This window comes from Peromyscus leucopus, chromosome 13, assembly GCF_004664715.2.
Source record: "Peromyscus leucopus breed LL Stock chromosome 13, UCI_PerLeu_2.1, whole genome shotgun sequence".
NCBI lineage: Eukaryota > Metazoa > Chordata > Mammalia > Rodentia > Cricetidae > Peromyscus > Peromyscus leucopus.
Window position 1 is genome coordinate 45,695,771 of NC_051074.1, and position 17,029 is coordinate 45,712,799.

Genomic DNA, 17,029 nt, shown 5'->3' on the forward strand with positions numbered 1-17,029 from the left:
TTTCTTTTTATGTTTACTGGTTATTTGTATATATTCTATGGAGAAATATCTAGACATCAAGTCTTTTGCTTTGCTTATTTCTAGCTGGTTTTGTTGTTGCTGAACTTTAGGAGTTCTTTGTACATTCTAGATAATTGTTTCCCTAATATGTGCTTTCCAAATCTTTTCTACCATTTTGTTTGTTGTAATTTTACTTTTTATATTCTTTTTATGAAGTCTAATTTATCTATTCTGTTTTTATCTGTGCCTTTGGTGTTCTCATGTTTTCTTCAAGAGTTTATAGTTTTAGGTCTTATATTGAGGCATTTGGTCCATTTTGAGTTACCTTTTATATGTGGAGTTAGAGTTTAACTTCCATTCTTTTGCATATAGCTCTCCAGCTTCCCTAGGGCCAAATTAGTTGGAAAGATTTTGCTTTCTCTATTGAATGGTTTTGACACCATTCTCAAAATCATTTGACCATATATGTAAATATTTTCTTTCTCTGTTCTTTGTTCTATTGGTCTATATGTCTGTCTACATTTGTCTGTTATTACACTATTTTGATTACTCTAGTCACTATAGAATCAAGGAGTGCAAGTCTTCTAGTTTTGGGTTTATGTTTTTGCTTATCAAATAAAAATTCAACATGCCACATGAGACAAAGTGAAAGCAGTGCTAAGGGGAGAATATATAGCTACAAGCACACAACAAAACAAAACAAAAATCTCTGTGCACCAACCTGATTTTAAACCATTAGAAGGGCAGTCAGACCCAAAAACTAGCCAAGGAAAGGAAATAATACAAATTAGAGATAAATGTAAATGAGGATAGAAAAAAAATCAAAGGTTTAGAGTTTCTGTTTAGTTGTTTTGTTATTGAGACAAGGTCTGACTATGTAGCCTAGCTGTCCTCAACCAACTCTTCTGTCTCAGCCTCCTGAGTGTCAGTTATACATTATGTGTTACTAACCCAGCTTTGAGAAAATCGCTGAAAATCAAAGTTGGTTCTTTTAGCCAGATGTTGTGGTACATACTGATAGTTGCAGCGCTTTGGGGTAGAGACAAGCCAATCCCTTGTATCCTCCCATTCCCCTTTACTTTTTTCCACATTTTTAAATTTACCTCCTTTTCCCTCCCATTTCCCTAGTCTCATTATTTGTACCTTGTTCCCCTCTCTATTGCTCCTCAACCCCCCTATCCTGGCAATGGTCCCATTTTACTTTATTGCTTTCTGTAGTTACTACAGACTATGCACTCATATCTCAAGATTTGGAGCTAGGAGCCTCCAATAAGAGAACATGCAGTTTGTCTTTCTGGGTCTTGCTTGCCTCTCTCATTATGATCTTTTCTAGTTCCATCCACTCACCTGCAAAGTTCATGTTTTCATTTTTCTTTATAGCCGGATCATATTCTCTAGCATGTATGGACCAGTTTCCCTGTCCATCTGTCAGCTGTAAAGTTGTTTCCATGTGTTAGCTATTGGGAACAGAATAGCAGTGAACACAGCTGAGGAAGCACCTGCAGAGCAGGATGTCGAGTCCTTTGGGCACATGCCCAGGAGTGGTACAGCTGCATCAGATGGTCGACTTATTTTAGCTTTTTGAGAATTCCCCACACTGTTTTCCACAGAGCCTGCACCAGTTTGCAGTACCACTAACAGGGAAGGAGGGGTTCCTTTCCCCTGCATCTTCTCCAGCATTTGATATGTTGTTGTTTTGTTGATCTTTGCCATTCTGACTGGGATCATATGAAATCACAAAGTTGTTTTGTTTTGCATTGCCCTAATTGCTAGGGATGATGAACATCTTTTTAGATATTCCTCAGTCATCTTTTCTCCATTCTTTCCCTCTCCATTTAGGTCCTAGGCCCATTTTTTGAATGTGTCATTTGTTGTTGTTTTGGACTCTGTATTTTGAGTTCTTTGTATGTTCTAGATACTAAACCTCTGTCAGATGTGCAGGTGACCGATATCCTTCCCCGTTCTCTGGGCTTCCTTTCACCTGCTTGCTTCTTTAGTTGTGCAGAAGCTTTTTACTTTCATGAGATCTCAATGATTGCTAGCCTTAAGTCTTGGGGAAAATGGAGTCCCATTCAGGGTACTGCCTATGTTTTCTTCTAGCAGTTTGTTTGTTTAGTCCTCAATCCATTTAGAGACAGATTTTGTGCAAGGTGATGGAAAATAGATCTAATCTCATTCTTCTGCATGTGGACATCCAGTTTTTTCTCAGTACCATCTGTTAAAGATGCTTTCTTTTTTCCAGCATATGTTTTTGGCCTCTTTGTCAAATATTAAGTGGCTGAAGTTAGATGTGCTCATGTTTAGGTCTTTGACTTTATTTCACTGGCCCACATGTCTGTTTTTGTACCAATATATTGTTTTCATTATTATGTTTCTGTAACATATCTTAAAATCTGGATTTTTTTTTTTTTTTTGGTTTTTCGAGACAGGGTTTCTCTGTGTAGCTTTGCGCCTTTCCTGGAGCTCACTTGGTAGCCCAGGCTGGCCTCGAACTCACAGCGATCCGCCTGGCTCTGCCTCCCGAGTGCTGGGATTAAAGGCGTGCGCCACCAATGCCCGGCAAAATCTGGAATTTTAATCCCCTCAGCATTGTTCTTTTTATTCAGAATTGTTTTGGCTATCCATGGTTCTTCTGTGGTTCCGTATGAAGTGTATAATACTTTTCTTTTTCTGTTTCTGTGAATAATGAGATAGGGATTTTGATTTGGAGTACACTGAATTTGTAAATATATTTTTGTAGAACTGTTATTTTTACAATGTTAATACTAACAACCCATGAGCAATGGTGTTCTTCCATATCCTAATGTTTGTCTCTTTTTCAGAGGTCCCTCATTTCCTTGGCTTGGCTTATTCCTAGGTATTCTCTGAGGCTATTGTGAATGGGAGTGGTCTATGATCTCCTCTGTTTGTTTTTTGTGTATAGAAAAGCTATTGATTTGTGCAGGTTGATTCTGTACCTTGCCATGTTGCTGAGTTTGTTTACTGTTTCTATGAGTTTTCTGATAGAATTTTTGGAATCTCTATAGTATATCATCTGAAAAGAGGGATAGTTTTACTTCTTTTCATATGTGTACTGAAGAATGTTTTAAATTTTTTCTTGTTATTTTGAGCTTTAACTCATACATGGCTTAATATATGGTCTTTTGGGAAAATGGTACAGTGTATACTTAGGAATCTACATGCTGCTATTGGATAGGTCTATGTATGTCTGTTAAATCTATTTAGTCTTCCACTGTGTTATGTCCTGTGCTTATTTACTTTTTATCTTACCTTCAATAGTGAGTTATTATTGTGCAACTATTTCTTCACTTTTATTATGTTTTGTTTCCTGTATTTTGATGGTCAATTATTAGCTGTATAAATGTGTATAATTGTTATGTCTCTACTGACTGACATTAGTATTGCCACCCTGTTCTCTTTTGGTTGCGATTTGTGTGGTATGTTTTTCTATCATTTTCAGTTTATTATATCATTGGATTAAGAATGTCTTCTAGACAGGTTTACATTGATACATTTTTATTCATTTCTGCTATTCTGTGACTTCTGATTGGAGGGTTTAATCTATTTATAATCAAAGTCATTAATTACAAGGATCAATTTACTTTTGACATCTTGTTTGTTTTCTGAATGTTGTATGATTTTTTTCTTTTTCTATTACTGTCCTCTTTTTGTTCATTTTATTTTGTACTTTATTTTATTCTGGGGGTAGGGTTTCACTGTGAAGTGTTGGGTGGCTAGGAAGTTGATATGTAGATTGGTTTGGCTTTGAATTTACATACATTCTCCTTCTTCTGCCTCTCAAGTACTTCGCTTAAAGATTTGCTTATTTTTGATGTTGAAAGTCCTTCTGTTTTTCTTTTGTGTATATATTGTAGTTATTTTCTTTGGTTACTACTTGAGATTGCTTCTAACTTTACAAAATTTTAGCATTCTAATATGACTTTGTAACAGTACAACTTCAATCTTCATTTATTATAAAATTTCATGTTGGTGTCTTTTATGCCACAAAACATAAATTAATAATTCTTTTAAATATCTGATCTCTTAAATAATAATAGAAGACAAAAGTTTTAGTACAAACCATTGTTTTAATACTGCTTGTTTTTATAATTCTCATGTATTTTCTTTTATGAACTTTTTGTTTCCAACTTTTTTTCTTAAAAATCTCAATTATCCCATTGAATTTTTCTTCTATTCTGTTGATTTTTTCCTATATGTTGCTCTCTTTTCTCTCCAGGTCATAGATTGATTTCTTTACTTCATTCATCTCTTTGAGTCCTCTTGGAGCTCACTGATCATTTTTGCTAGTAAGCTTTTTAGGCCTTTATCTGGAATTTTATCTTTTTTAGTATTTTTTAATTTAGTTGTTATTATTTTTTGGAGTTGTTATAGTGGGCTTTTGGTTTTGTGTATGTCTGTATTCTCTTTTGGTTTGGCTATCTTTTCGGGTTTTTGGGAAATCTTTTTAGTGATTTGCATACTCCTGTGCTCTCAATCCCCAGTTCTACTTTTTGATGTGGCCCCTTTTTCCTTTTCCCCTTCCCTCTGTAGGTGGGGAGGTGAAACTATGGGTGACTTTTCTTTCTCCTTTTCAGTCTATTATTTGTTTCTCTGTAATTTTCAGGTGCCCCATTACTTTTTTGGTAGATTTCCAAGTTCTGTTTCCCCCTTTCTTTGTGGATCAAGGCTTGCTTGCTTGCTTTCTTTTTCTTGGCACTTCTCCTTAACTATGGCACAGGCATATGGAGATGGTTTCTAGTCCACTATCTTACTCTAGTGGCCCAATCACACAGGATAAATAAAATAAGCTGTTTTTTAAAATAATGTGTGTGTGTGTGTGTGTGTGTGTGTGTGTGTGTGCGCGTGCGTGCGTGCATGCATGCATGCATGCGTGCATGCTCTCAAAGGCCAGAAGAGTTTGTTGGATCCCTGGAGCTGGAGTTTTAGGTGGTTGTAGACTGCCCGACATAGGTGCTGTGATCCAAACTCAGTTCCTCTGAAAGAACAGTACATGCTCTTAACTGCTGAGCCATCTCTCTAGCCCCAATCATCCAGTTTTTTAAGAGAGAGAAACTGCATTTTTAATTTTACATCTATGTTTCCTATGAGGACAGTAGGATGTGATCACTTTTACTGTTTTTACCCCCTAGGGGATAGTGATCTTAGAAGAATGTCAGCTTCCAAAAGACATTTTGAAAAAACAAATACAATTTTCAAACCAAGCAGTTTCCTTAAACACTTCAGTGAATTCTCAGATTCCCCAGCGGAGCCAAGAGCCTTTGCCAGAGCACGATTTTGAGATGTCACCAAGCAGTCCTACACTCCTTCTTCGAAACATAGAAAAACAGGTAAGCTTAGAGTGTCTGCTTTATCAAATAACTGTAGAGAAGTTTTTGCTTCATAAACTATTGATAGGGTTTAGATATCAAATATCCTCCATAAGTCATGTGTTCAGCATTAGTCTCTATCTCATAGACCCAGTCCATGAGGTTCTGAAGGTTCTTGAAGGCTCATGAAGGTTCTGACCAGATCAGTGCAGTGACAGATCTGTCATTTGTTAGAAGTTATAAGGTGGGGTCTTGTTGGAGAAAGTAGGCCACCAGGAACACATTTTTAAGAAACAAACACTATGGCCAAGTAGGCTTCATTTTAGTGATGCAAGGATGGTTCAGTATATGCAAATCAGTTAACACAATACAGCATATACATATACTCGAGAGAAATTCAGAATCTTAATGATGCTTAACTGTACTAAAGTGTTAACTGTTTCTTTGTAGAGTGCACAGTTGACGGAGATCATTAACAGTTTAATTGCCCCTCTCAACTTGTCTCCAACTTCATCACCCCTCTCCTCTAAATCCTGTAGCCACAAATGTCTGGCTAATGGCATTTCAAGGAGGTAGGTATTACTTGAAGAGTTTGGCTTCTAAATTTGACTTAATTTTGTTGATCTCTACCTGTTACAGCCATTTTTCTTCTACATTAAGGACTACAATAGTACAGTTAGTAGATCATGGATACAGTTTTAGACATAAGTAAGTTCATGAGATTAATGTAAGTATAAAACCGTTCCATGAGTAAGTATAATTTCTAGGAATTGTAATGCTTCTAAAAAATCATGCTAGTGATAATATTAGCTATGGAAGTATTGTCTTATTACTATGACTTCTATTTTGTACATCTTTTATTCTTGATCTCCAGTTTACTATAACTTAAATAAAGAAAGAATATATATGTTTGGGCACATAAGACTGGCACATATCACCATAATGTTTAATCACATCATTAGTTATTTTAAAAACTTTCAAATATAACAAAAAGGAAAATGTATATCCTGATAAAAATATTAGGTATTAATATTAATGGAATGGCTATTCCATTAAATTACATTAGTGAATATAAACTAATCTTAAATAAAAAATTATTTTTATTTCTAATTGACTGTTCAGAAGGCTCATTTTAAAATATTTCTAGTTTTATTTATGCCCAGTCATTTTTCCCTGGTTCTGTGATGAAAACAGTCTTTCTACTTATTTGATGTGGTTTTTGACATAGTGTCATTCTGTGCGCCATTGATGCTTCACTTGGAAAGTAATACTTGCTGGTTGTATAGGACAACTATGAGAGTCTATTTACAAGAACCCTGGTTTGGGGATTAATGATGAAAGTCAGTTACAAGTTGAGTCATAAGATGATGAATAAGCATTGTGGTTTCAGGCTAAATACACTTTCTATATCATTTGGCTTATCTAAATTATGCTTATAATCCTGACTATATAACTGGACGGATGGACACACACACACACACACACACACACACACACACACACACACACACACAGTTAGGTTTCTATTTTTGTGAAGAGACTCCATGACCATAGCAACTCTTATAAAGGATTTTTTTTGGTTTTTTTTTGAGTCAGGGTTTGTCTGTGTAGTTTTGGTGCCTGTCCTGGATCTTGCTCTGTAGACCAGGCTGGCTTCAAACTCACAGATATCCTCCTGGCTCTCTCTCCTGAGTGCTGGAATTAAAGCTGTGTACCACCACTGCCAGGCTTAAAGGAAAAATATTTAAATGAGGTGGCGGCTTACAGTTTCGGAGGTTCAGTCCATTATTATCACGGCAGGAAGCATGGCAACATGCAGGCAGACATGGTGCTAGAAAAGTAGCTGAGTCCTACATCTTGCAGACAACAGAAAGTCAACTGAGACACTGGGCAGTATCTTGAGCATAAGAAACCTCAAAGCCTACCCCCACAATGACACACTTCCTCCAAGAAGGTCATACCCTCTCCAACAATGCTACACCTCCTAGTAGTGCCACTCCCTATGAGATTATGGGGGCCAGTTACATCCTACCATATACAGTTTACATCCTACCATATACAGTTTACAGTTCAGAGGTTCAGTCCATTATCATCATGGTGGGACAGGGCGGCATGCAGGTAGATATGGTTCTGGAGGAGCTGAGAGTTTACATTTTGATATGTAGGCAACAGGAAGTAGTCTGTCTCACTGGGCATGGCTTGAGCCTCAAAGCCCACCTCCATAGAGACACATTTCCTCCCAACAAGGCCATACCTATTCCTACAAAGCCATACCTCCCTAATAATGCCACTCCCTTTGGGAGGCATTTTCTTTCAAACCACCTCACTATCATAGTCATTCAGATAAAATACGTAATTTTAAACACTGATAAATACTCTACAAATTTTATTGCTAAAAATGTCATTTTGGAGCCAGGCAGGCATGGTAGCTCATGCCTATCTATAATCCTAGGACTTGGGAGGCTGAGTCAAGAGGATTGCTAGTTTAAGTCCATCCTGTGAGTTATACAGTGAGACCTTGTCTTAAAAAATAAACAGTCTGAGGAGATGGCTCAGTGGTTAAGAGCACAAACTGCTCTTGCCAAGACTTGAAATTGGTTCCCAGCACCCATTTCAAATGGCTTATATCCTGTAATTCTAGCTCCAGGGACTCTGATACTCAATTCTGGGTTTCACAGGCACCTGTATTCATATGTTCACATACTCACACAAGATACGCGTACACATAAACACATAATTAAAAGTAAAAACCAAGCATAAAACTTGGAATTAGAGTTGAGATAATCCCAATTTAGCTAACTGGTAGCAGCATAATCTTGTATATTTCCCTATATTACAGGAAGAGAATAGTCAAAATGGGCATGGTGATGCATTTCTGTCATCCTAGCCACTTGCAAAGCTGGGGCAGGAGCATTGCAAGAGCTGGAGATGTGGCTTAGTTGTAGAACTCTTGTCTAGCATGTGTGATGCTCTGCCTTCACTTACTACTACTCAAAGAAAAAACATGGGACCAATCAGTTATTTCATAGGTACTTTTGAATATCAGATAACAGTTGTGATTTATTTTGTTAAAGTTTTTACATATTATCTGTCTTCTGTTTTGGACCTTATATAAAGTTCAAAAAAGTAGAGTTTCTTTAGTTTATCTTGTTAAATTGCAGTTTTGAACACTTGATCAGTAAGAGACATATTATGAACATCAATTAATATTGAATGAATGAAGAAATATTTGTCATCTTTCAGTCAGTATAAGAAAAATACCTGAAATGATCGGCTTTGCATTTGGATATATTTATTTTGGCTTTCAGTTGTACAGGTTCACATCAGCTGGTCCCATTCCTTAGCTTGAGGCTGGCAGTGAGGCAGCACACTCTGGCAAGAGTATTTGGTGGAACAAAGCAGCCTGCTCATCAGGAACCAGGGAGCAAAAAGGAAGCCAGAGAGTCCGGGTTCTCAAGCAGCCTTCTTAAGGTCATCCATCTTATGGCTCCAGAACCTCTCTGTAGTCTATATCTCTGTCTCACTGCTAAAGGTTCCACCACCCTCTATGGATGCCAGCCTCTGTGCCAACTCTTGAGCATGTAGACCTTTGGTAGACCAGGCTCCAAACTATGCCAATATGTTTTGCAATTTCTTGCAGATAAGTGACATTCTTAAAACACTGTTGAGGGGCTGCTGGGGTATATCTCAGCAGATACAGTGTTAGCCTACACGAGGCTCTAGATTACATGCCCATTATGACATATTCTGGATACGGAGGTTCACACCTCTAATTGTAGCATTGAGGAAGCTGGGGCAGGAGGATCAGGGTTTTGAGGCCAGTCTGGGATGTAGGAGACCCTGTATCCAAAAAAAAAAAAAAAAAAAAAAGGAAAAAGAAAAAGGGAAAAAAAAAAAAAGAAATTGTACTTATTTTTACTCTGCAATAGTCACATCAGTATTCTCAGTATTCTGTTGCTCTCACTCCTGCTTCTATTGGTTTTGCTTCTCGTCTAATTTGTGTCTGGATTAGAGCACACAAAAACTGGAGAGATGACTCAGCAGTTCCCAGTGCTTGCTGCCCTATCCTAGGGATCAGATTTCCTGATCCTAGCACTGTGCTGAGTGGTTCTTAAATGCCTGTAACTCGTACTCCACAGAGCTCCTCTTCTGCTCTCCATAAGCATCTGAACACACAAGCACACACACGCTTAACGGTAACGGAAGCTTGCATGCCATACTGAGATCTCTGGGTTCAATGGAGGTCTTTTGTGATTTTCGCTGCATTCTGTACAGCTGACGTCATAGAAGGAACTTCCCAAGTAAAATGTTTTAGTTCTTCTGTCAAAGTGTACTCATTCTACCTTTCCATCATGGTGTATCATAATGTTGCATATTATGGAAGAAATTTAAATTGTAAAGTTTAGCCTTTCTTTAATGTAATTTTTGGAGGTTCAAATAAAACTATGATAAATATCTTTAAATATTTAGGCCATTTTTAGAAGTATCTTAAAACCTCTTCTCATCATGTCTTTAACTCACTGTCAGTTATTTTCTGGGGAACTTGTTTGTGCACTTGTTATTCACTGATTTCCTAACCCTTGTTTATTAACTAAGGGGACTATCTACCTGAAAGTGCCAAGGTTGGATTTAACCTTTAGATTGTTAGTCCTAGCACTAAAGCCTGAGAGGAGTCACTGAGAACCAAATAAGTGTGTTTAAATGTCCAAATAAATGAAGCATTGTATTCTGCTAATGAGGTAGTTATAAGTTTTTAGACTTGATATTCTAAAATGAACGGAAGATGCTATATATTATCTCTGAGAAAGTGAATTTCTACTTGAAACAAGGTCTAAATTTTTGTTTGATTTTTTCCTTAATGAGTTCCAGAATGGGGTATATAATTAAATTCCAATGAATCATTGCCATACTATTTCCATTAATGGTAATTATCTCCCGTGAAATGCAGCCATTCCTTCTAACTGGGCGTCATCATTGAAAAGCTGCAGATATGTTGTCCAACTAGTCACAATATAAAGTAATAGTTATACCATCACAATGTTTTCAATAGTCACTTCTCAGTTATGAGAATATTGTTTGCTAGCAGTATTTTCCTAGTCATTGTTTTCAGTATAAGTTTGGATTCTGATGGATGACACTAATTATCATATTAGCGAGATGTATGATGTCAATGGGGAAATGAAACTTCCCTGCTGTATTTTTAAAGTAGTGCCAATAGGAGTTATTTTTATTTGTAAAATGGCTTCTTTTTGTTTTTATCTCTAATGATGTAAGTGTGAATGTTGTTGAATGGTCACATAATGCTCTGCCATTGTACACTAGAGTTGGATCACCCATCAGCCAGTATGCTGGTGGTCCCTTGGATCCCTGTGTCTGTCTAGCCTATCTCAAACTCACTTGTTACTTGTTGACCACTAAGTCAACTAGTGCTGGGCCTTGTAACTGAAATTGGTACCTGTTGTGGTTGAAAAGTTTAACTTATATTCGCACATAAATATATTGCTATGTATTATATATCAGTATATTAGTATATCATATGTAATATACTAATAATGTAAGTGAAGTGTGTTAACTTCAAATAGCTATCCAAAATTCGATGACAGCTTATTCTGAATGATTACACTTAGGAACAGGTTCAGGTTGCCTTGAATAATATGTTCCACTGCAGAAACAATTTCATGAATATTTTTATGAACAAAAGAAAAACACACACCAAGGCACCTAACAAATACAGGGTTGGAGATTCAGGTACTCCAGTTGCAGCAAAGCGGGCATCTGTTAGCCTTTTCAGGTGCTGACTCTTGACATTCTTAGTTTTTGTGTTGGTAGAAGCTGGTGGTCTGGTAATAACTTAGTTATTAATATATTATTATATTATTAATATATTCCAAAGGTTTTTCTACTGCTAGTTAAAATAAAACTAAATCAAATTCAGAGACAGGTAACAAATGGCTGTTAGGGACTAAAGACAGCACACACTTTTCTTTTGATGTGAAGCAGTCCAACATAATCAAGCAGTTTTAACCTGGCAGTTTGTTAAATCTGTCTTTTTTCTGGGAACTTCAGTTCACAAAACCTTAAATATAACATTAAAAATTGGTATAAAGAGAAATTAGAGAATCATATTTTCCATATATAGCTTATTTCATTATTTTACAGTTATAACTTATAAGTTTTAAAAGCTTCTAAACTATAATAGGATTGTAGCTGTTTCAGAATTCACTAAAATTTGGTATGCAGTGAGCTTCTTTATTTAAGATGAATTAAAGATACAGTGAGGAGACCTTGGTACTTTTTAAGCCTTTGGTTCTGATGTACTTTACCTAAATGCAAAAAGAAATTGGCATAAATAGTTAAAACTGTGTCGTATGTGAATTACTGATTTATAAGGAACATTCATTTTATACTAAAGAGCATTTTAACTTTGAAGATGTACCTTTTGCAGGAGAAAATAGAAATTATTTCTATATTTTTGCTATGTAATTCTCCATTAATGTCAATTATTTTATCTATTGTTATCACAAAAACTGGCTAAAAGTGAATACTCTTCTATCATAATAAAACAAGAAAATTGACATTTAGTTTTCTTTGTCTTTGTTCATTTTATTTTACCCCCCTCTCCAATTATTTTATCTATTTCAGTGCTTCAGAGAACTTAGATGAGCTCTCTTCCTCCAGTAGCTGGTTACTTACTCAGAAGCACAATAAGAAAAGGAGGAAGGACAGGACAAGAATGAAATCTCCATCCTTGGCTGTCATGAGCACAGCTGCCCGAACAAGGCCGCTTCAGAGTTTCCATAAGAGAAAGCTCTACCGATTGAGCCCCACTTTTTACTGGACTCCTCAGGTAAGGCTGCATTTGGGGAACATGAAGAAAGACTTCACTGCAGTATATTTTGAGTACAATAGGATGTGAGTTATATATAGTTAGAATAACTGCATATAAAAACTTAAAATACAGTTTATAAATTAGATAATAATTGATAGTGACAATAAAAATTGGTATTTAATAAGTTTTTAACATAGCAGTATACTCTGTGTACTCTAAATTTTCTTTTTCTCCATTTTTTAAAAAAAATTATTGTTGTTTTCTTTGCTGCTAGAAATTTAACATGGGCCCCTTGCATTTTTAACCTGCACTCTACACTGAGCTATGACCAAGCCCCTGGTTTAAAAAAATAAATGTATTTTGCTGTTTTGTAAGTACATTAAAATAATTTTTAAAGAAAATTAAATGTCAAGGTGATTTTTGAAACTTTCAGGTAAGGGTAATAATGACATGTACTACATATCTGTGTTAGAAATATTTGCTCAGGTAAACACAAGGTATAAGATTAGTGAGAAACACTAATGCAGGAGGTAGCTTTGAGAAGTTTCTTCTGGCCAAATGTGGGAATATTTGAGTATCAAAAATTTTAATTTCTTCTTTTCCTCCCTTCCTCCCTCCCTTCCTTCTAAACAGGGTCTTATGTATCCTATACTGGCCTTAATTTACTGTGTAGCCAAGGATGATCTTGAACTAATCCTCCTGTTCCACCACTGGGGTGCCTGGATTATGAGTATGCTGGGAATTGAACCCAAATTTTGTGAATGCTAGGCCAGTATTTTACCAACTGAGCTACATCCCCGTCCCTATAAGGATAGTAATGAACTACGGAAAACATGAGAGGGCTAGGCTATGGATAAGTTTATAAGAGCATTTGGTAAGCATTCCCAAAGCCCCAGCGTTTGAGGCATGGTGACATATACTTGGGAGGTGGAGGCAAGATGATGAAAAAAGCAAAGTCATCTTAGGCCACATAATGAGGTCCAAGCCAATGTGGCCTACATGACACAGTGTCTCAAAACAACACAACACAACATAACAAACCAAATGCACCCATGAGTTCACAGTGATGACACCGAGAAGATGGATTGGCTGGTAGGTAGGTATGTAGAGACAGGGCAAGGTGTTAATAAGTAGAATGGATGAGAAAGTGAACAAATGACTGAGCAAGAACAGTGAGAGATTAGTAACAACCTGGGGCGAGGACAAGAGGAGACTGTAAATAGGACAGCTGCATAGGCTTAAAGTACAACCACCCTTCCTGCCTGTTGTCAGGGGTTCATAATAATTGTATCATAGACAATGAGAAAATAAGTCACCCAAATTATCAAAGCCAGAGTTGCCTACTAGAAAGAGACAGTATTATGCAGGGATATATCATTCTAATGTAAGTATGAGTAATGATTAGACAAAGCCAAGTTTAGAAATATGCTACTAAGAAACAACTAGCTTGGAATACTTAAAAGTTCTCAGTGTCATGTCATGAAGAATTGTTTTTGATTGAGATATTAAGATATATGACAGAATTAATGTGCAGTACAAAACAGAATATTGTCAGAGGAACAATTTTTCTTAGAACAATGAGAAAACTGAAGTGTGGCTGGTAGATTAGATAAAAATATTTATCCGGTTGGGTATATAGCTACGTCCGTAGCAGCTACTGACTACATCCCCAGTCTACCATCCATAAACTATTCTGGCTTCATCCCCAGCACTCTAAGCAAACAACAAAGAGCCAGTGTTGACATTTCTCAATGTGATAACTGTTGTGTTGTTATCTAAGAAACCAACTTATTCTAGGAAGGACCCACTGAAAGTAAAGGTTAGTGGCTAATACATATAGTAAATTAACTCCTGCGCATCTACAATGGTATTAGTTCTGGGTCATCCTTTGGAGAACTGAAGGTACAAACATTTATGTACATTTCTATACACACTGGTTGACACAAGGCAATGTGGAGAAGTTACAATGCAGTGGAGAGGGTAAGTGCTCTTACAGTAGTAGAGAGGACATAGAAAGTTCTTAACTGATCACCACTCCTCTGACAACCAAGGGGGAAATGTTGACATTTTTAAATACTATACTACTAAGGACATTTTCAGGACTAGTGGTTTCAGTTCCAGCATACAAAGAAATTAGACAGTAATCACTCCTATCTTTAGACTAAAACAGTGAGTAACTTAAAGCTAATTCCTTTTCATGGATCTGTCACAGATTTGAGATTGCCAGGCTAATTGTTACCCTGAAATATTGGGAGACAGGAAAATCGAGAGTTAGAGCCAAATTCTGTTTGCAGGCACAGAAACCATATGGTATACTAACCACATGGAATGCCATTCATTCATGGACTCACACATTTTAAAACTGAAAGTTAAGAGGGGATGGCTAATGGCTCTAGCATGTAAGGAGGAAGAGAACCAGTGTGAAATTGGCTTAGGCATTATCTGTAACGACGATTCTTCAGGAGAAAGATTTACCACCTGAGGGAAGAACATCTTTTCCATTTTTATTACTGGTTATTTCTCACTTATGTGGGTGTGTGTAGATGTAACCAACCATCTTATTAAATAAGAAACACAGCCAAGAGATCAGAGCAATAGTTAAGAGCTAAAAACCTTACCCTTCACTGTCACGGTGGTCCTACCTCTCCAAAAGAGACCTACTTCCTGTGTCTGTCTTTTTTTTATAGAGTTTCTGTTCTGCCTTCTCATTGGTTGTAAACCCAACCACATGACCTCCTAGACATTGCCTGTCTGTACAGACCTCCAGGTCTTCTATGGTTGGTATTGAGATTAAAGGCGTGTGTCTCCAATGCTGGCTGTATCCTTGAACACACAGAGATCTACCTAGCTCTGCCTACCAAGTGCTGGGATTAAAGGTGTGCACCTTCGCTATGGCTTGCTAATAGCTCTGACCCCCGGGCAACTTTATTTATTAACATACAAATAAAATCACATTTCAGTACAAATAAAATATCATCATAGGTGTGTATATGTGGGTTAGAAACAGTTGTTAAATTCATAGTTTAAGGACATGGATACGCTAAAAGACTGAGATTTAATCACAGATTAAGAATACTTCCTTTTTCACACACTTTACTACCAAACTAAAAGAGCTCCAGTGCAAGAACAGGGTATAGCTGCAGACTCTGAGAAGTAACCTGAAAGGATTCAGAAGGGAATCAGGATGTGGACGCCTTGTAGCCTAAGTTAAAAAGACGGTTCACAGTATCGAAGCAGGGAGGAAAGACTGGCTGTTGTTTTGTTTTTCTATTTATTCCCTTTTTAGAGTTTTCTTTTTCTGTGTCCTGTTCCTCTTGTCCTGGTTTTATGATTGTTTGCTTGTTTCTGGAGTTTGAGTCTTCTTCCTACCTCTGTTATAGTTCCTACATAAGCTTTTACCATTTTTCCTTCCTCACGTCCTCTCTTAACCCTGAAAATCCTCCACTCTTTTTACTTAGTAGTAGCTTCAGCAATAATAACCTTTAAACTTCCTTGTTTTTAGAGTTAGGATCTGAGACATTTTATAACCTTACTAAGGATGTAGGTAGTCATTTGCATTTTAATAACTATTTTCTGGACAAATAATTGTTTTGTTATGAATCTCTGCTTCATCTCCTTTAAAGAGTAGTGTGAACCATAAGCCCAAGAGAAAACTATCCTCTCAAAAGGTATGAATTATATAAAGGAAAGAAAATATATATACATCCTAATAGATGTCTAAGTCACAGTATAAAACCACAAGAAATATGAAAGACTTAGACAGTATGACTCCTTATCTAAAAGATCGTAACTTCTCAATAGGTAAAACCAAAGATGCTGAAGTAGTTGAAATACAAGACAAAGAATACAAAAGGCGACTTTTAAACCTGATCAATGACATTAAAGAAGATACCAACTCAGGACCTAAAAAATAAAATGTCTGCAACATGGATTGAAAATTCAGCAAGGAAACAAATTAAATAGCAAACAAATAATAGTAATAGTAATAAATGATAATGAAGGTCAAGAGTACACTTGCAGATGAGTTTGAAAAAAACACACAAAACGCAGGATGCCTATGACTTTGAAAAACTTTGGGAGAGACCAAACCTAAGCATACATGTAATAGAAGAGCTGAGTTTCAAACGAAAGGCATAGAAAAAATTATTTAATTACAGAGTAACAGAAAATTTCTCAAACCAATGATATAGACAGACTGGGACTGGAGGCACTAAGAATCCCTAATAAATATGACAAGAATAGAGGCTTTCCATGTCCCATCAGAGTTAAAGGCGAACAGCAGAACAAGGGAAGAATACTAACTACATGAGGAAGTTAGGTGTGGTGTAACACACCCATCATATATGTAACACACTAGCCGTTAGGAAGGTGAGTCACTGGTGAGTTTGTGGTACACTGAGAATACATGAAGAGTAACAGAAGACTGGCAAAATGAAAACGAAATGTCAGACAACTCAGAAAAAAAGCTACTAGAGGAAAATGTCAATGTACTCACAAAGGCATCTCCATCAGAATAACATTAGATGTGTCCTCCCAACAAACGCTTGAGAAGCCAGAAAGCATGGGGTGATAGCATCTAAGAATTAGGGCTTCTGGTATGTCTGTTTGTCTGTCTGTCTGTCTAGCTATCTAAATATAGATAGAGGGTGGTTATGTTCTTTCTATTCCTAATTTCTTCAGGGCTTTTATATTAAAAAAAAAAAAAAAGGATGGTGAACTTGGTCAAGGGCTTTTTCTGTATCTATTGAGACAGTAAGATAATCATGAGATTTATGTTCCTATTGTATATGTATGTGTTATATTTATTAATTTGCTTATTTTGAACCATTCCTGAATCTCTGGAATGAAACTAACTTGTTTATGGTATGTTACA

General features: G+C 36.6%; 1 protein-coding gene across 5 annotated transcripts in view; it reads left to right on the forward strand.

The window, feature by feature from the left end:
• Kansl1l (KAT8 regulatory NSL complex subunit 1 like) overlaps positions 1-17,029 on the forward strand; it is a 94,039-nt gene that overhangs the window by 41,611 nt on the left and 35,399 nt on the right. For all 5 annotated transcript variants that reach the window (XM_028870057.2, XM_028870059.2, XM_028870060.2 and 2 more), the window contains exons 4-6: positions 5,151-5,348; positions 5,778-5,899; positions 11,970-12,174. In XM_028870057.2, the coding sequence (XP_028725890.1) occupies positions 5,151-5,348; positions 5,778-5,899; positions 11,970-12,174 (525 nt within the window). The remainder of the gene's footprint in view (positions 1-5,150; positions 5,349-5,777; positions 5,900-11,969; positions 12,175-17,029) is intronic.